The sequence below is a fragment of the Ursus arctos genome, unplaced genomic scaffold, assembly GCF_023065955.2.
Source record: "Ursus arctos isolate Adak ecotype North America unplaced genomic scaffold, UrsArc2.0 scaffold_23, whole genome shotgun sequence".
Classification (NCBI taxonomy): Eukaryota; Metazoa; Chordata; class Mammalia; order Carnivora; family Ursidae; genus Ursus; species Ursus arctos.
Genome location: NW_026622908.1, coordinates 34,876,161 through 34,896,524, shown reverse-complemented (window position 1 = coordinate 34,896,524; position 20,364 = coordinate 34,876,161). Strand labels below are relative to the sequence as shown.

Here is a 20,364-nt window from a genome sequence, read left to right as displayed (position 1 = left end):
AAGAAAGATATAAGTATTATTTGTTAAAGTTATATAATAATAAATAAATAACAAATAAAACTTCTATTACTTATACAAAGTTGTAGTTTTTTATTTTTATTTTTTTAAGTTTTTTCTTTTTTTTTATTTGTTAGAGTGAGAGAGAGAGAGTGAGCACAAGCAGGGGGAGCAGCAGGTAGAGGGAGAGTGGGAGCCTGATGTGGAACTGGATCCCAGCACCCTGGGATCATGACCTGAGCTGAAGGCAGTCGCTTAATCGACTGAGCCACCCACGTGTCCCCAAAGTTATAGTTTTTTAAAGTTACAAAGAATTTGGGGACACCAAAATGAGAAATGTGTTAAAAGATACCAACCAACTAAAACATTGAAATTTTTAACATTATTTATTTATTTTTGTTTTAGAGAGGAGGGAGGGGCAGAGGGAAATGGAGAGAGAATCCCAAGCAGGCTCCCTACTGGGCACAGAGCCCCATGGGGGGCTCAATCTAAGGATCCTAAAATCATGACCTGAGCCAAAATCAAGAGTCGACACTTAACCCACTGAGCCACTCAGGCACCCCAAACGTTAAAATTGAATAATAAATGCTGAAGGACTTATTTTAATTTTAATTTTTTATTTTGACATAGTTTCAGAATTACAGAAATGATGCTAACATTTTACAAAGAGTTCCTGTACATCCTTCACCGAGATTTCCCAAATGTTAACATTTTACCACATTTTTTTATCCTGAACAGTTTAATAACCAGTTGGAGACATAAAGCTTCCTTACTCTTATATACTTATCAGTGTATATTTACTAAAAGCAGGGAATATAGTGGTCTTAAATGTGGTCTTAAATGACCACAGTACTATTATAAAAATCTGCAAATTAATATTGGTGCAGCATTATTACTTAATCCACAGACCTTATTCTGCTCCGAAGGACTTGTCTCATTTGGTAGAATTCAACTTTGTTCTTTTAGTTTAGTTTTTTTTTTTTTTTTTTTTTTTTGGGGGGGGGTGTTCTACCAGTGTTGATGCCATTGTCCCTGTGAGGTCACCAGAACCAACAATTCTTTTCAGATTCACCTTTATAGACAATGTTACTAACTTAAAGCTGCTTTAGGGACCTGCAGTAGACATGGTTTTTATCAATGTCAAGCTCATGAATTGGAGAGTTCAAGTCAAAACTCCGCTATGGTAAAGAGATTGATTATAAATGATCTGTGGAACAAAATTTAACCTACGCTTTGTAATCGAATTTATTTTATTTTCATGTCTTTCAATATTTTCAGGAGTTATAATTTTCATGATAATAGAAAATAAAATCAGAAAATTAAAGTATCCTGTGTTTCGATATGAATTTGTCTAATATTACATTTGAAAGCATGTTACTAATGGAGTGCTAATGCAGAAAACTTGATGACTGTTTTTTTGATGTTGTTTTTTTCGTTTTTGTTTTTTTGCATCCCAACTCTGAGGACTTTCAGTTAGATCATAGGTCATTTATTTTACAGTAGAGGATGCTTTTTCCATAATTCTTTTCAAAGCATTTTTGACTTCCTGGTTCCTCAGGCTGTATATTAAAGGATTTAGCATGGGGATTACCACAATATAGAAAACAGAAGCTATCTTGTCAGTATCCAGAGAATGGCTTGTTTTTGGCTGCATATACATGAAGATGATTGTGCCGTAAAATATAGTGATGGAAGTCAGGTGGGAGGCACAAGTAGAGAATGCCTTTTGCCTGCCTTCAGCTGAATTAATCCTCAGAATGGTGAATAGAATGAATATGTAGGAGATGAGGACAATAAGAAGAGAGAATAGGGTATTGAAACCAGCAAGTGTGAACAATACCAGTTCTTTGATATCTTTGTAATGGGTTTTATGGCAGGCCAGACCAACCAGGGGAACATCGTCACAGTAGAAGTGGTTTATGATGTTTGAATTACAAAAAGATAAGTGGAATGTAAGGACTGCCTGTAGGAGTCCAACAGAAAAGCCATACACATATATACTAACCACCATTTGAATACAGACCCTCCTGTTCATGATAATGGTATAGAGTAAAGGGTTGCAAATGGCAACATACCTATCATACGCCATGACTGAGAGCATATACACTTCACAAACCACAAACATGATAAAGCAACACAACTGGGTGGCGCAAGCAGGTAAGGATATTCTCTTAATTTCTTGGAGGAAGTTCACCAGGGTGTTAGGGGTGACAGAGGAGGTATAGCAAAAATCAACAAAAGCTAGGTTGCTGAGGAAAAAATACATAGGTGTGTGAAGCTGAGAACTGGTATGAATTAGCATAATCAACCCAAGGTTACCTATGACACTAATTAAGTAGATCAGTAGAAAGATCCCAAAAAGTAGGGCCTGAAGCTCTGGACTTTGTGTAAGTCCCAAGAGGATGAATTCAGTTATTTCTGAATTATTGCCTTCAGCCATGGAAGACGTGTAGAAGCATTTCATATCGTTATCTTGAGAATACCCATGCTGGATAATCTTCAACTTCTTGGATTAAGAATTCAACTTACACTTATTTTATGGTGACCATATTGGAAAGATAATCCTCACTGGTCCTATGGGCCATTCTTAGGTTTCAATACTGCCCACTTTTGATTTGAAGGGCTTTGCTTGAGGCAGAAATTCCAACATACCCAGTGGCCTGGAGGTTTGATGAAGAAGACAGAATGTCTTGAATTAAAATGTGGAATCGCATATATACAATGAAAACCCAGTATTACAGCAATAGCAGGAAATTATTTCAGTGATAAAAGAGATGGGAGCACATTTCAGTGATATACTAAGATTAAATACTGAGCATTTCAACTCAACTGAGAAAACAATCGTGACTCTCACTAAACATTATTAGTGTGCTAGCCAATGCAATGCAGGAAGAGGTAAAAATATTGTTTATAAAGTACATGATATTGTATCAAAATCAATAACTTCAGTAGAAAGATATTAGATATATTATGATTGTGGAAAAGTCTTCTGCTGCAAGTCAATATAATGAACATGATGCTATAATAAAAATGTAACTTCAAAGAAATGTGAAAATAGGGGCTCCTGGGTGGCTCAGTCAAGTGAGCATCTGCCTTTGGCTCAGGTCATGATCCCAGGGTCCTGGGATCGAGTCCCACATTGGGCTCCCTGCTCAGCAGGGAGTCTGCTTCTCACTCTCCTCCCTACCCTTGCTCTTTCTCATTATTTCTGTCACTATCTCTGTCTCTCTCCCTCAAATAAATACATAAAATATTTTTAAAAACAAACAAAAAAAACAACAAACAAAAAAACCAACAAAGAAATGTGAAAATATAGTTTTTAAGATTCCATTTAAAATAATAAACAAATTTAAAACCTAGGGTTTAATTTAATATTTACTTAGCAAACTGTTGACCTTCTATGTTCCTGTTGTTTAAGCTGAATAAATCCATAGTTTCACAGTATGTCTTAGTGGAATGGTATTTAGGAAAGAAGAACATTTGTATAAGTTAATTCAGCTATGTAATGCATGCTAGGTAAACCTAAATAAATCTACTAAATAAACCTGGAAGAACAGTCTAGACATTTCTTAAAATAAAGTGTAATGGAGGGTTATTTATCCTTATAAATAGCAAAGTGTACTATAAACTACAGAATGTAAAATAAAATGGGAATCTGTGGCAGGACAGTGAATGTTTGTCAACTGGCTTTCAAAAAAAAGTGCTGATTTGTAGCATCTGTTGGTTTTCTGATTTCTATGGTGTAAATATTCCCACCGTCACTGATTTCAGGCTACAAACTTGAAGCCACTGAACACGGAGTAGGGATGAATACAGATTATATCTTTTACAAGCTGGTAGGAGAGGCACTGGTGGAACTTTTATACAAAGGTAGCTTGGTATTATAAGCAAAATCATATAAAATATTATTTAATAAAACACATACATATTTAATATATACCATATGCTAGAGAAACATTTAAAATCAATGATGAGTCTCTCTTCACAATGTATTTGTATCTATAATTATAAATATCCCTTCTCAATAGACTAATTAATTTCAAAGAGAAAAAGTTCATTTTATAAAATATGAAAGGATCAGCAAACAATAAGTTGTCCATTAGATTGATCAAATTAAAAGAATGGTTATACCCAGGGCTGGTAAAGGTGTAGGAAAACAAATATAGCCTTACACATCTAAAGAAGGTGAAATTTGTCTTCATATTTCTAGAAGGTGATGTAATAGTAAACATCAAAATTGTTCAAATTAGTCCTGCCGTATATACAATGATTTTAATGCTAGGCAATTAGGGAAATAATAAAAGTATGCAAGTATATGAATGGTTTCATTTTTACTTACCAAAAAACAAAAGTTGTGTAAATATATTCTGATGGTTTTTCATTATTGCACATCTTAGTAAAATATTAAGTAGCCATTCAAAAGCTGAAATAAGTCTACATTTATTGATACTGGAAAATGTTCACAATATAGCAGGTGGAAATGAGCAGCATGCTAAACAGGTTATACAGTGACAAATGATTTCTATACATGCACATCCCAGTATGGCCTATTCATTTATACATAGAGGGAAAATACACAAACTGTGTGTGCCACAATGTTAACACTAGTTACATCTACAAGGTGGTGTTGTGGTCCTTCCTTCCTCCCTACTCATTGTAATCATCCTTTACATTGTGCACTGTAGAATACTGACAACTTGATTTTTCATATTGGTTATTCCTATAATTTGTGCTCACCTGGTGCCATACAGATGTTTGAAGTGTCCATAATCATTTATCACTAAAAATGACTCCATAATCCCCACATTTTGGGGGCAATATTTCATCATGATATGTTGCAAAGGTGGACCAATTTGTTAACACATTAAAAACAATTCTCAAAGAGGACAAAACCAATTTACAAAATCCTCAAATATGAAATGAAAATCGTGACAACTGGTTTTCCTCTTATTAAAATTGTGTGGCAAATCTTCCGATTTAATCTGAAGTTCTTAAGTCTTACTTTGGGTGGTTTCCTAAATGTTCAGCATTTTAAAATTAAGAAAAAGAAATCTAGAAATTGTCAACTTAAAAAGTCTTTTACTCTGAAATGTTATTTTAATCCGTTGCCTTTTTAAATCCTAAAATGATAGATTCATCAGATGATACCGTTTTTATCTTCTCATTGCTGAGGAAACTGAGGAATAATTTGTAAGCGAATGTATTGTCTTTCCATTCAGCCAATGTTAGACCCAGCATTCACATCCGGGCTTTTAGACGCCAAGGAATCCATGCTTTTTAATGGCACAGCAAATGCACCAGTCGGCCAAGACTGGAGGTTGTGAATTCAAGGATGTTAATGATAAGCTTTGGGTATATAGCATACAGACTCAGAACCTGCTGCAGGAGTTTTGTCAGAAGACAGGGAGGCACTGAAATGTTCAAATAGTAGATAAATGTGTTTAGAGAAAAGATAAGGAAGGAAGCTGAGAATCATAAATCAGAGCAGCCAGCTGTGTGTGTCTACGATCCGTCAAAACGTATAGTAAGATCAAAAGCACATCTTGACCTAAAAGGCAAGTTTAAATATGATCTTCTCTCTCTGGCTATTAATAACATCCTAGTCTTTTCCGTCATTAAGCATTTACATGACCTCCTAGATTGAAAAAAAATTTAATAGTAAGCATGAGTTGCAAACTCAAAACCATTTTCCATGTAACTTAAAATTGTAAAATGAGCTTTGCATTTATTTGAAACACATACATACATATCTACATATCTGGATCTACATATAGATATTATATAAAGTATAAATGTAACGGTACACTTATCTATATCACAAATAGCAATTGTGTATGGGAAAACTTATTTATAAATTGCTCCCTCAAGTTCATCAATACACCTGGGACTAGAACTCAGGTCTTCAGGATCATAGAAGGAGGGAACCTGATTTACAAGCAACCACCATTTACTATTACCCCTTTTCATGTTGTTTAAGAAGACTCCAAAATGACCATCATTGTCCTTGCTTAATTGAGAAACTAGTGAAAGCCCACACATAGGCTACATTGTCCAATGGGTTCGTTGTGTTTTAAGCTAAATTTTGATTAATAAAGATCAACTTACCCAAGGTTTGCCCAGTGTAACTCATACGAATCTTGTTACTGGCCAAATGTTCTGTAATGTTTCCATTGTTTTGAGTTAATTTATTTGGAATGGATGATGCCCTTGGGATGTTATCCCTGAATTACCTTATTATTTTTTTAATTTTAGATAATTGGAAAAAATAAATGAGATCTCATAGGCTTAAAAAAAAAAACAAAAAAGTTTACTTAAGAGTCTTTTGGGACCAAGCCAGACTTCCAGATCAGTAGAAAGTTGTGTTAAATCAGTCAGAGAGTAAAGTTAGGATGTACTACTATTCTCTTTAATAAAGGCAGTTTGTTAAATTACAATAGGGAAAGGTATTATATTGTCCTATTTCTTCAAGAAATTAGCATATCAGGAAAATAAAGTTTACATTACTACTCTTTGCTTTTCACATGGGGTAGTGTTAATGTAGCCAGAGAACACTGAACTGGGAATTTTGGAGAGGTGGGGTCAGAACTTGTGTCCATGTTCTGCCTGTAACTAGCTATATACCAAATTAATGGCTTTTTATACATTTTTTTACTTGAGAATTGGGAAAATCAGTAATTTCCTATGGAACAAAAATTAATTATTTTAATGCACATTCCATTTAAAATGAGAGAGTGGGTATAATTAAAATGAAAAAGTAGGTATAAATTCTTACGGTTATTTTTACATCTGAAATCTCATTCTAAGTGAAAATATTTAGAAAATTTTATTATATAGTGAAGAGATATACAGAAATCACATTAAAAATAGTCATTCTGACAGTTTTTTCAGAGGAAAAACCAGACCATGAAGAAAAGCCTATTTATATTTATTCAAGTCACTTCCTTAATTTCATGAACATTTTAAAAGCCTGGTTTCTACTGATGACAACTTTCTTCAGGGCATCTTTCACCTCCTTGTTCCTGAGGCTGTAGATCAAGGGGTTCAACATGGGAATGATCACTGTGTAGAAGACTGAGGCCATTTTGTCTGTGTCTAGGGAATGGTTCGAGCTTGGCTGTAAGTACATAAAGATGAGGGTCCCATAGAATATGGTGACTGCCAGCATGTGAGAGCCACATGTGGAGAAAGCCTTGCGCCTGCCCTCAGCTGAGCGCATCCTCAGGATGGCAGAAATAATGTACGTGTAGGAGGTGAAGACAACCACAAGGGAGGAAATGAACATGATCCCAGCACAGGCAAAGATCCATAGCTGTTTGGAGTGTGTGTCTGAGCAGGTTAGCCTCAGGAGAGGCATGTCATCACAATAGAAATGATTGATGATATTGGAGTGACAATAGGAGAGGCGAAAGGTGAGGATGGTATGGAACAGTGCCACCAGGAAGCTATAGCTGTAGGGGACAGCCACAAGCTGAATGCAGATTCCTGGAGACATTACAACCATGTAGAGGAGAGGGCTACAAATGGCCACGTATCGGTCATAGGCCATGGACGCCAGCAGCAAGCACTCAGCCGTCATGAAGGCCAGGAAACAGCCTAATTGAGCAGCACATGCATTGAAGGAGATAACGTTTTGTTTGTACAAGAAATTCCCAAGCATTTTGGGTGTAATGACAGAAGAGTAACAGAAATCGACAAAGGCTAGGTTGCTAAGAAAGAAGTACATTGGTGTGTTGAGTCTTGAGTCTGTTCTAATGACTAGGATCAAACCGAGATTGCCTACTACTGTGAAGAGGTAGATAGATAAGAAAACCACAAAGAGGGGCATCTTCAACTCCTGTTGATCTGTGAGGCCCACGAGGATAAATTCTGTCACCTGGGTGCAGTTTCTCTGGGCCATAGGTCTTTGGTGTATCTGGATGAAGAGAAGAGAATTAGATATAGTTTAATTAAATTAAATTTAATGTTTATCTCCCTCCCCTCCCCCACCAGAAGCTCTCAGAACCCAGTCTTCTGGTGTCTTTATGAAGACTTCATTAAATAGTCATGACTAACTCATCAGCCATTGGCTGATTCAGCTTCCAGTCCCCCACTCTAGGGTGGGGTCCAAAAGGTATGTCATTAACATAACAAGACACCCGTGTCTCCTTTATGTCTCTAGCATTTTCAGGAACTGTGAATGAAGACCAAATATATCTGAAAAATAAATATTTCTTATAAATCATTATATCATAGTGTTACAAAAATATGAGACTAGAGTTCCAATTATGGCAAAGCAATGACTAGTGTCCCTTTTCAAAGCACTCAAACTTTCTTGGCTTGTTTGCTAAAATTCAAAATACAGGTAATTTTCTGAAGGAATAAATGTAAAATTTCCATTGGGGCTAATTCAATTTATTACATCTCGGAGAAAGAGGATGCACTCGAGTTTCCAGCTCATTTAGCATTTTTATAATGAACAATTGCTCTTCTGATGACAAATAACTATTGAAAGATGACATTTCATTGGGATTGAAGCCAAGAAGGATAGTAGAAAGAACCCTGATACAACTGGGGGACCTGTATTTGAATTTGGCTTTGTTACTCTCTAGTCACATAAGCTTTAGGGTGACAAACCTTCAGTTTGTTCTTCAGTTTCCTAATCTATAAATGATGCTAATTTATATCTAAAAGGATTGTAAATATTATGAGGAAATTATTTATCCCCAGCCCAGGACGGACAAGAATACATTTTAAAATAGAAAATATTGGGACACCTGGGTGGCTCAGTCAGTTAAGCATCCGCCTTTGGCCCAGCTCGTGATCTCAGGGTCCTGGGATGAAGCCCCGCATTGGGCTCTCTGTGCAGCAGGGAGTCTGCTTCTCCGTCTCCCTCTATGTGTTCTCTCTCTCTTTTGCTGTCTCTCAAATAAATAAATAAAATATTAAAAAAAAATAAAACAGAAAATATGTTAAAAAAATTGTTCCCAGGGGCACCTGGGTGGCTCAGTCGTTAAGCGTCTGCCTTCAGGTCAGGGCGTGATCCCAGGGTCCTGGGATCGAGCCCGGCATAAGGCTCCCTGTTCTGCTGGGAGCCTGCTTCTTCCTCTCCCACTCCCCCTGCTTATGTTCCCTCTCTCACTGGCTGTCTCTCTCTCTGTCAAATAAATAAATAAACTCTTAAAAAAAATTGTTCCCCTGATACATTAAAAGGTAGAAGTACAGAGAAGGCAATTGAAAATTCACTGGCAGCAGGGTAGACAGTGCTTATGGATCAGGGTACGATAGCTCCAGGTCTTAGAGCAGAGGTTATTGAACAAGAAAAACAGAAAATCCTTAACTGTTGGATTCAGATAGCCATAAAGTGTTATGTGCAATATGTCTTTTAAATTAAAGATGGAGAAGAGTGCCTTAAAATTTTAGATCGTCAAATATAATTTCAGCAAAGAATAATTACCAAAAGAGAAATATACAGCTTAATTAATATATTTCATTATGTCAGGAAACAGATGAAAAAATACATAGGGAGAAGATAGATGTTCTTCATAAAGCATAAATATGGAAATCAGAAATACATTTTTAAAGTGTGTACGTGCGATGTTTATACCACTTTCTATGGGATGGAGACAACCTCTTGGATGATCTTGATCATAGATGTCAGTCACCATTACATGAAATGAGTAGGTCATTAAAGCTTTTAAAATCCTAACTAGTGACCCTACAAATATATAAATTCCATTTTGAAGTAATTAGGCAACTATTTGGTTGGGAATATTGCTTTCAAATCCCAAGATGCTGAATCCTTCAGGCTTCACTGTTTGGCAGCTGTAAGAACTTCAGTATGTCATTTTATCTTATCTTGAAGGGAGGGTACGCATATCTATGCAAATATCTTTGAAGGCGTATTATTTATGATCTCTTACCAGCAAACCCATGATATTTCATATTCAAATTCCACTCACATGTCTTCCCTCTGTCACAGCAAACACACATAACCTAATTAGAATGATTGTGTTGCAGTCCTCAATTACAACAGGCCCCTATAGGCTTCCTTACTTTCATATGTGCTTTTTCATAAGTGGTCATCTCTACCAGGTGAACGGTAGATGGAGAGCTGGAAGGAAAGCTCCTATTTATCCTTCAAGGGGTCTAGCCAAATCTCACCTCTCCTGTAAAGACCTCCCTGATTTCTAATTTTCATGCTGCATGACCCACCAGTTTTCTTTTTTGTGCTCCAGAAACATCTTACACATAACTCATTTACATTTTATCTCCCATTTCTGGCAGCCATCCTTTTTGATATATCTTCTCTTAATAGATTGAGACTCCATTCACTTTGTAATGTAGTCCTTTTTATGTGCTTGGTAGTGGGGTATCAAATATGACTTTTTCTAATAATATTTCAATATTTATTTCCCTTGCTTATAATTTACGCTATTTACTTATATCAAATATATTAAAGAAATATTGATGACGAATTTAATGTGCTCACCTGTCATTCTGGGTAAATTGACTAGCTTTCACAAAAAAGAGAAGGGCAATTTTGATAGATTATAATCTAGTCGATTAAGTGCCTAACTTTTCCAAATGATCTAATAGACACTATTTTGGAGATCTCATTTTTTTTAAAATTTCATATTAATAAGAAATATATTTTATATCATGGCGCATACACGTAATTTAAATAAAATTAGAGGAAACAGTCTTTACCTTTATTTCAGAAAATGCCACCTAAAATGTTTTTTCTAAAATCCGTTCCATTATATTCTAGTTCATTTTGAAAATACTCATTTTGATCCCAGTTTTAAAGAGAGTCTTCAAAACTATCTGGGTAGGCGGTGTTCCTGCTTCTCCCCCAGGTGAGTTTGGGCAGCAGCAGACCGCAAGGTTTTGTCAGTGACTTTATCCCAAGGGATCTTACATAGGAGTATGATGCAAGCAGATCACCAAAAAAATTACGGTTCATATCCCTTAGGGCTCCCAAGGATGGAGATGAATTAACAAGATTCTCTGGTTTTATGGAACTACAAATCTATAGCTCTTTCTTTAGTACGGCGTTATTTCCCTAACATTCCTAAGTCTTGATATGCTATTATTTATTTATTGCTATTTTAAGCATTCGTGTTGTTGTTGATGCTTAGTAACAAGGTTTGAATTTATCTGTGAAAGAAAGGTAAGAGTTACCTTGTGAACCTTCTTACAACTTCTCTTTCAAGGAACTGGATAGTTAATTCTCTCAAGAATTATTCCTGAATATTTTTAACACATGATACTCTTCTTTTGGCTCACTCTTTGAAATGCTCACAAAGCATTTGTTTCTTCTTTCAGGTTGTCTCTATCAGTTATTACTTCATTTCCTTGATGACTTGGTCTGAAGAGCACTTTTCCACATTCTTTAGTTGGTCCATCTGAGACCAGAGCAAGGGTGTGCAGGAAGAACACAGCTTTAATAGTCACTGGAGGAAAATGCATCTACAGTGGACTGAATTGTATTGTGTCTCCCCCACCATTCCTATGTTGAAGCCTTAACCCCTGATATGATGGTACTTGGAGATGAGGCCTTTGGAAGGTAATTAGGGTTAGATAAGATCATGAGGGTGGGGTCTTCATGATGGATTAGTGCCCTTGTAAGAAGAGATACCAGATTACTTCCCCTTCCCCCTACCCCTACACATGCTAAAAAAGAGGAGGTCATGTGAACAAACAATAAGAGAGTGGCCCCCAGCAAGCCTAAAAGAGAGATCCCACCAGGAACCAAATTGATCAGCAAATTGATCTTAGACTTTCCAGCCTCCAGAACTATGAAAAAATAAATTTCTGATGGTTAAGTCACTTGGTTTATGGATTTTGTTATGGCAGCTTGAGATGACAAAAGCAACATCTTTGTGGAAACAAAAAAATCCTCTATAACGCAAAAGGTTTCTTTTGTGGGGGGTGGAGGGATTATGGAATTATTTCTTTTTTTCTGATATAGTGCATTTTCTGTTGTCTTCTCAGTAGTTTAGGGAGGACAGCATTTAACTGAGGTTGTGCCAGATACCCCAAATGTATCTTTTAAAGGTATCAAATAGGCAGGAGGTGAAAAATAAAACTGAAATTATACACAGTAAACTTAAAAGATGTAAGTGAAAAGGTCAGGAAGGTATTTGGTGCAAATACCTGTGGTCCAAAGCAGGCAGAAGTTTGTATCACCAGTGACTGTCTCTGGGCTTCAATGTAATGATGGTGGTGGGGGGGTATCTAACATTGCTTGTGAAGGATGCATTAACATATCTGGTTTACTGAAGACTAAAAAGAAGCAATTCCCTAAGGATCACAGCCTGACATGGTCACATTGTGTAAGTGTTAATTAGAATATATGTATAAGCAGAACTATGTTTGAAAAATTATTCTATGAATAATCGGTACTTAATTTTGTTTTAAGCTGGCAAGCATACTACAGATGGCAAAATGCCCTGTTCTTGTTTATGTATTGTTATAAAATGCCGTGACTTCGTACGTGGGATTGGGATGTCAGAACAAAAACTAAGACATCTTCTACTTAAGTTCATGCATATAAATAAATTGGATTGAATTCAAATGACAATGAAGAGAAGTTATTCACCATAATTTGTTACAATCGTGTTTTTGTAATGTTACTGAAACATTAGTTTTATATGTTATTAGAGGCTCTTCCCAGTGAACGTTTCATCTTCCCACTGGTTTTTTTTTTTGCATTTTTTCACATTTATTCAAATTCACTGCAGGAAGTAAATACTAAAAGATTAAAAAACAAAACAAATTCTCTAAATTCTTAAATCTTTAAGTAAGAGTTCAGCTTAGTTGATCAAATTTTGGGGGAGGGGACAGTGACTAGGAGGAGACATCCAGGGAAACTTCCAAACAGAAGGGTTTGCATGTTACTAAGGGGGTGGTTCCTTGACTCCATGCATTTGTGTCACTTGTCACAAATGCATAGCACCATGCAACACAACAAGTAAAATTTATATATAAACAAATAAAAAATTAATGAGACTGTTGGCAAATACCAGGAAGAAATGCATACTCTGACAAATGTATCTAACCCTATTGCAAATGTATGATGTAATCACACTGAAGTGTGGGATGAATTGACCAAAGTCACTTTGGACAGTGGTGTTTTGATTAGAAACTGAAATTATAGACAAAAGGAACTGCATATAAACTCTGTATTCTAGTTTGCAAATTTGTTTCTCATGGGGGTTCTAGTTAACAATTCTGAAATTGGTATACATGAATATTAGAGCTGAACAAAGAATTAAAAGGTTTTTAAGTGGAAGGGCCTAGATTTCTCCCTGTTGGAGAGAACTTTACAGATAAGCATGAACTTAAGTCTGGAATGAATCCTGTGGTACTGCATTAGAGTGGAAGATGTCAGAATGAACTCATGTTTAGCTTAATACATACACACAGAGCTCTCTCTCCAATCCTCCACTGGAAAATTTTCCTCAAAATTATGTAGTGTTGGGGGGTTTCTTTTGTCTTTTTCTCCCTTGATCCTCATGTGGGAGCTCTAGAGCACTTGAAAGATTTCATGGCATCTCTCATGAGAAAATACCACTGGGACTCATTTATCCCACATTCCTTCTCAAATTGTAATAAGAGAGTGGTCTGGGAGAACTTGGGGTCCTCTTACAAATAAATATATTAATGTAGTTAATTAGAAACTTCCTCATGTTGTGGAATAAATTATAACAAATTATGATAAATGATGACAGTGGAGGGGTGCCTGGGTGGCTCAGATGGTTAAGCCTCTGCCTTTGGCTCAGGTCATGATCTCAGGGTCCTGGGATTAGCCTTGCATCGGCTCCCTGCTCAGTGGGGAGCCTCCTTCTCCCTCTCCCTTTGTCTCTCCCCTCCACTGGTGCTCTGTCTCTCTCTCTCTCAAATGAATAAACAAAATCTTCAAAAAATGATGACAGTGGAAACCACGGTTCTCCAAACATATTGTTAAAATTAAGTTCATTTCGATAGCATGTGAGATCAAATTTTAAATCAAACCCACCCAATAGTTTTCCCAACTCTATGTTTTCCTTAACAGCTTTATTGAAGAGATGTTATACTTCTTAACACTTTGGAAAGAACAACAATTTTCCAAGCAATGTTAGCCATTCAGATTTCAAATTTTCCAAGTGACGAAATGTCCTTTTCAAGCTTGGATATTACGATTACAATGCAGTAGAAGCCCTGGCGAGCTGTAGGTGAGCACTCATGAGTGCTACTGCAGCTAATAAAACTGTTTACAATTGGAGGTGCAAGTGGATGTACATGGTTGTTATAAGGAATGGAGGAGTTGCAGGCAGGGGTCAGGGGCAGTACTGGTGAGAGAGACTTCCATTGGCAACTTTGAACTTTTGAGCTGCCCGTGAGAAAGCAAAAATCAGAGAATTATGGGCTGCAGGGGACAGTAGATTATATTTAGATCCGTAGTTTTCAGACAGTGCTTTGAACAGTCACCTGATTCTGAAGAGATAACTCAAGTGTTGTTGAGTGACCGGAAGGAAGATGTCTGGAAACTGTGTTAAGAAGAACAATAGGGTCAGTCTTTGTGCCTACCATCCCATTCAACCAGAGTAGCTATAAATAGTATTGTTTTTATTATTAATAATAATATTAAATGTTCATTTGTGACCAAAGTAATTTCGCAAAAGAAAGCAAATTAAAGCCACATACTTTGTACAATCCCATCATTTTACCAATGAGAGGGAAATAACGGATTTCCAAAAGTAATTCTACTAGTGGTTCTACGAAGGGTCAGGTTCACATCCCCTGACATTGATATCTATTCATTTGTCTTCCTTCTGCTAGAAGAAAAAGGATCCAGAGTTTTGTGGTCAGGAATAAGCTAAGCCTAACTATACATTCTAAAGTATTATTCAGACTTTTATTTTTTCAAAGTTTTGTTTTTCAACATCTGAGCCTATTTTGTGATAAGAGGTAATGGAAACACTCAAGAAAGACTCCACATCTGAGAAAGGGTGATAAATGTCAAACAATTTTAATGTTTCAAGATATATTTTATCAAAGAGGCATTCTTTTCCGCCAAATTATACAAATAATGCATAGAAATTACAATACCATCTTAGGGACGCCTGGGTAGCGCGGTCGTTAGGTGTCTGCCTTCGGCTCAGGGCGTGATCCCAGGGTTCTGGGATCGAGCCCCACATCGGGCTCCTCCGCTATGAGCCTGCTTCTTCCTCTCCCACTCCCCCTGCTTGTGTTCCCTCTCTCGCTGGCTGTCTCTCTGTCACATAAATAAATAAAATCTTAAAAAAAAAAATTACAATACCATCTTAAATTGGGCTTCCCAAAAAGGAGACACTGAGTCAGTTACATGTATAAATTTGATTTATTAGGAATTATTCCCAAGAACACGTACTGAGTTGAGTAGGAAGTGAGGCCTGGAAAGGAAATAGACCAAGCATGGGTGCAGTACCAAAATCCTATAATAGGAACTTCAATTAGATTCCATAGGAGAGTTTTGAAAACAGAGTAGGTCAAACTTGCAGTTGCTCTAATGAATAGGCGAAGGAACTGGAGTATTTACGCTCCTGTGTATATAGCAGGGATTGGCTAAGGGCTATCCCTTACATGGTGTAAATTCCCAATAACTTCTCAGTCACCTGGCAGGCAGGCAAAACATCTTCACAAAGCCTGTTATCATTCTCCAACAAAGAGATGTAGGCACTGGCTCTTGAAAGGGGAAAACACCATAAGATAAAGGAATCACATGAGGGAGTGGTTATAAAAGTGTGGTCCTGGACAAGCAGCATCAAGCCAATTTGGGAACTTGTTGGAAATGCAAATTCTTTGGCTCCACACTAGAATTACGGAATCAGAAACTCTGGGGATGTGGCCCAGCAATCTGTGTTTTAATAGGACTTCCAAAACGCATGCTTTAGTTTGAGAACAAAGCAAAGATGGTTCACAGAAGTACTGATGGTATCCATTGCAAATACTATTTTACTAAAGAACTATTTTAACACAAAAATTATAGCGATATTTAAATCCTAAATAACAACTGCCTTAAACTAGGTACATTTTTACATATGGGAGGTCTCTTTATGTACTGATCACTTTCGTGGGTTAGGATATAAGTTTGAGAGCAGAAGGTTGAGGGTGCTTGGCTACCCTGTGTAAATTTGGAAGAATTTTGAGCTGTTTGGTTCAATCTGGATTACTTATATTAAAGTAAAAAAAAAAAAAAAAGACTTGAAGGTAAGAAATGCTGCCAGAAAAAAGGGGTGCATTTAATAATGATAATAAAAAAACAGAAAATTTAGCAATTATGAATGCATGTATAACTTACAAAGGCAGCCCGAGATATATGAAATAAAAATGGGTAGATAAGAAGGTAAAAACAATTTACCTGGGATTTGATAACACTCAACAATTGATTGAGTAAATAAAGAGAAAGCTATCAAGGCTATAGAAGAAGGCTTGAACAACACTCTCCACCAGCTTGACCTGAATAATATCTCTACAACAATTGTTTCAGAAACAATTGTTTCAGGGGCGCCTGGGTGGCACAGCGGTTAAGCGTCTGCCTTCGGCTCAGGGCGTGATCCCAGGCGTTCTGGGATCGAGCCCCACATCAGGCTCCTCTGCTCTGACCCTGCTTCTTCCTCTCCCACTCCCCCTGCTTGTGTTCCCTCTCTCGCTGGCTGTCTCTATCTCTGTCAAATAAATAAACAAAATCTTTAAAAAAGAAAAAAAAGAAACAATTGTTTCAGAAACAATTGTTTAGGACAAGCTTTCTCAATTGATACTATTAGGATTTTGGATTGGATCATTTTTCTTGTGTGAGGGACTTGCCTGTGAATTGTAGGTGACTTAGTGGCACCCCCAGCCTTGATCTTCTAGGTACAAATTGTCTTCCTTTGCTCCACTTTGTCAGGGTCAAAATCAATGATATTTCCAGACATTGCCAAATGAAAATCAGTCCCAGTTGAAACCACTGACTTACAGTTTTCTCTTGGCATTTAATTTGGAATATACTACTGAAGCACTCATAAATATATTATTAAAGCAATCTTATGATCCTAAGCTAGCTGTTCTTGGTGTCTCCACGTTTGTCTGTTCTTAGCCAGTACCTAGATATATAGCTATCGGATGAGATAAAAACTTTAAAATATATATAGATATAGATATATAGATATATATATAATCTATAGATATATATAGTTTCATTTGAGAAATAACATGATATAAATTCTTCTGGTGCTTTCAACATACAAATTTTAATTCTAAGTCACACTTATTTACAAAGAATTCAGAGGATGATATTATTTTACAGGGAACAAATGTTTATTGACCACCAGCTGAGATCAAGGCATTCTACTAGTTTTATTAATCAAGGAAAAAATCGGTTAGGAAAGTCCACTTTTATTTATTCGACTCATTTTTTGAATTTCATAAACACAAAGCCTGGTTTCTGTTGACGATGACTTTTTTCAGGGCATCTTTCACCTCCTTGTTCCTAAGGCTGTAGATCAAGGGGTTCAACATGGGAATGATCACTGTGTAGAAGACTGAGGCCATTTTGTCTGTGTCTAGGGAATGGTTCGAGCTTGGCTGTAAGTACATGAAGATGAGGGTCCCATAGAATATGGTGACTGCCAGCATGTGAGAGCCACATGTGGAGAAAGCCTTGCGCCTGCCCTCAGCTGAGCGCATCCTCAGGATGGCAGAAATGATAAATACATAGGAGACAAAGACAATCAGAACAGAGGAAATGAATGTGATCCCAGCACAGGCAAAGATCCATAGCTGTTTGGAGTGAGTGTCTGAGCAGGTTAGCCTCAGGAGAGGCATGTCATCACAATAGAAATGATTGATGATATTGGAGTGACAATAGGAGAGGCGAAAGGTGAGGATGGTATGAAACAGTGCCATCAGGAAGCTATAGCTGTAGGGGACAGCCACAAGCTGAATGCAGATTCTTGGAGACATTACAACCATGTAGAGGAGAGGGTTACCAATGGCCACGTATCGGTCATAGGCCATGGACGCCAGCAGCAAGCACTCAGATACCATGAAAGACAGGAAACAGCCTAATTGAGCAGCACATGCATTGAAGGAGATAACGTTTTGTTTGTACAAGAAATTCCCAAGCATTTTGGGTGTAATGACAGAAGAGTAACAGAAATCGACAAAGGCTAGGTTGCTAAGAAAGAAGTACATTGGTGTATTGAGTCTTGAGTCTGTTCTAATGACTAGGATCAAACCGAGATTGCCTACTACTGTGAAGAGGTAGATAGATAAGAAAACCACAAAGAGGGGCATCTTCAACTCCTGTCGATCTGTGAGGCCCATGAGAATGAACTCCTTTACATGGGTGCCATTTATCTGAGCCATATCTTTTCAAGGCATCTGCATGAGGAAGTAGAGAAAAAAGTTAAGTTCAAGTTGACATTCCTATAAGTAGTATTTTATATTTTAATATCTTGTAAAGAGGTTTTGTTTTTAATATTGAGCTTGCAGGCATTTTGGGAATCTGGGAATGAAATGGAGAACAGAAAGATTGTATGTGGCAACAGCCTATTTCTCTTCTCTCAAGTCCAATGTATATGCAAAGAAGGGACCCATGGAACAGTCCACATTTTCTTGGTTTCTGTTCAAAGGTCTTGTGCATTAAGCTATTTAAAACTATAATGTGCCTTGTTGAAATGTTTAAGCTATTGTTTTTATTGGAAAAGATGTTGACATTAATAACATAAAGGAAAATAACTCCAGCAATGACATCACCCTGATAGTTCTGTCATTCTACCTGTGCAGACAGAAATGCACATTGTTCCAATGTTGGTGGAAACTGTATTTTCTATTGTACTTTAATAATTTCACTTAAAGGCCCTTCTAGGTTGCAAAATAATCTTCATAACTATGTTAATAATTCAAATAATGAAAATGGATAAGTATGGAAGGTACAATGAGGTATTTATTGGCCTCATTTGATCTCACTAAACCTTTATTAAAAACCGTATTATGCCCAGGAAGAGAAAATTGAAACAGCTAACACCTGAAACAAAAACAGCCGTTCTGAGTAGTTAGTTGGGTTTCACACCCATATGTTTTTGATTCGGGAGTCCTTATCTCATTATTATTTTCAAATTTTGCTTGCTACCATAGTGCACAAACGTTTTTACCTCTGAAGCATGAACCTACATGACCAAAGGGAATGAACCCTCACAAATTTATAGTATGTTACAAAACATATTATATTTTAATATAATCTGTGTTATATCAACATAATGTAATATATTTAATATAATCACTTATATTAGCATAATATAATATATTTAATATATATTACATAATAATATATAATATAATAAATTATATATTATAAATTATGATAATTTATAAATTAATACTTGCTTTTCAAGAGATTTGGAAATTTATGTCTTTTTATCAGTTTATGTTTCTTCCAACTTCACCTTTTATTAAGGAAACATAGATTTGAATTATGTTTTATGTATTAATTTTAATTTTCTTATTTAAGTTGGCTCTCTATTTTTCTTACTTATTTTACCCAAATTTCTTTTTTTTATTTTGAAGGATTTGTAATTAATGTGATTTATCATTTTGAGATAGAAAGTTTTATTGGGAGTTGCCCATGGAGCTAACCAATTTATATCTTTATATATATCCATATAATTCTGCTAATTTTCAATCGTTAGGTATTTAATCTTTAGTGGTCTCTAAAAGGCGGATAATGACATTATCTAAGTCAGAAGAATGGAACAGATAGTTCTTGGCATTAGTGATTGACCTTTATAATTGAGTTATTGAATATCTAAATAAAATTTTTGGAAATTTATTTTAGGAAAGCATAAAAATTATAGAACCATATTCTTACTATTAATGTCAAATGTCATCTCCCTCCTCTTTTTCTTCTCTCCTCTCTCTCTTTCTATCTGTATCTTTATCTGTCTCTCTTTCCTACTTTTACACTTGAGAAATGAAAACAAATCTGTTACATGATGGCAGGGAGCTTATAAATATATCCAGAATAATACTCTCATGACCCAGCAGGTGCTTATCTTGCATGTTCTTTTGTGTCCTACTATAATTAGTCAAAATAATCCTGGTTAAGATTCTAAAAATTGAACCATGATCTAGTAGTAGCTTCAACACAGTTTCAAAAGCTACGCTCTGGTACAACACACACCATCACCATTTTCACCAACTTTAATAGATAAGCAACTCACTCACAAACAGACCTAAGCAGCACCTCCCACTCTGATCTATAAGCAAGACCGTGCACATCGTACCCTTGTCTTGGTTTGTCCAACTGTCACTTCCTTAGAAACCTATGTCAATTCACTCATTCTCTCTTTCAGTAATATATGTTGAGAACCATTAATTCCCAGG

General features: G+C 36.4%; 3 protein-coding genes across 3 annotated transcripts; all 3 read right to left on the bottom strand.

Moving 5' to 3' along the window:
- Positions 1 to 1,486: 1,486 nt before the first annotated feature.
- On the bottom strand, positions 1,487 to 2,446 carry LOC113246393 (olfactory receptor 5AL1-like). Its single transcript, XM_026486992.2, has one exon. The coding sequence runs from the start codon at positions 2,435 to 2,437 to the stop codon at positions 1,487 to 1,489; it is 951 nt and encodes a 316-aa protein (XP_026342777.2). The 5' UTR covers positions 2,438 to 2,446.
- Positions 2,447 to 6,931: 4,485 nt separating this feature from the next.
- Positions 6,932 to 7,894, bottom strand: LOC113246416 (olfactory receptor 1044). The gene has a single exon (XM_026487027.3). It carries the CDS (start codon positions 7,892 to 7,894, stop codon positions 6,932 to 6,934), a length of 963 nt encoding a protein of 320 aa, XP_026342812.3.
- A 7,684-nt stretch (positions 7,895 to 15,578) lies between these two features.
- LOC113246499 (olfactory receptor 1044-like) lies at positions 15,579 to 18,348 on the bottom strand. The gene is made up of 2 exons (XM_026487094.3): positions 17,440 to 18,348; positions 15,579 to 15,614 (listed from the first exon to the last, which is right to left on the bottom strand). The coding sequence occupies exons 1-2, from the start codon at positions 18,346 to 18,348 to the stop codon at positions 15,579 to 15,581; spliced, it is 945 nt and encodes a 314-aa protein (XP_026342879.3).
- Between the last annotated feature and the right edge of the window lie 2,016 nt (positions 18,349 to 20,364).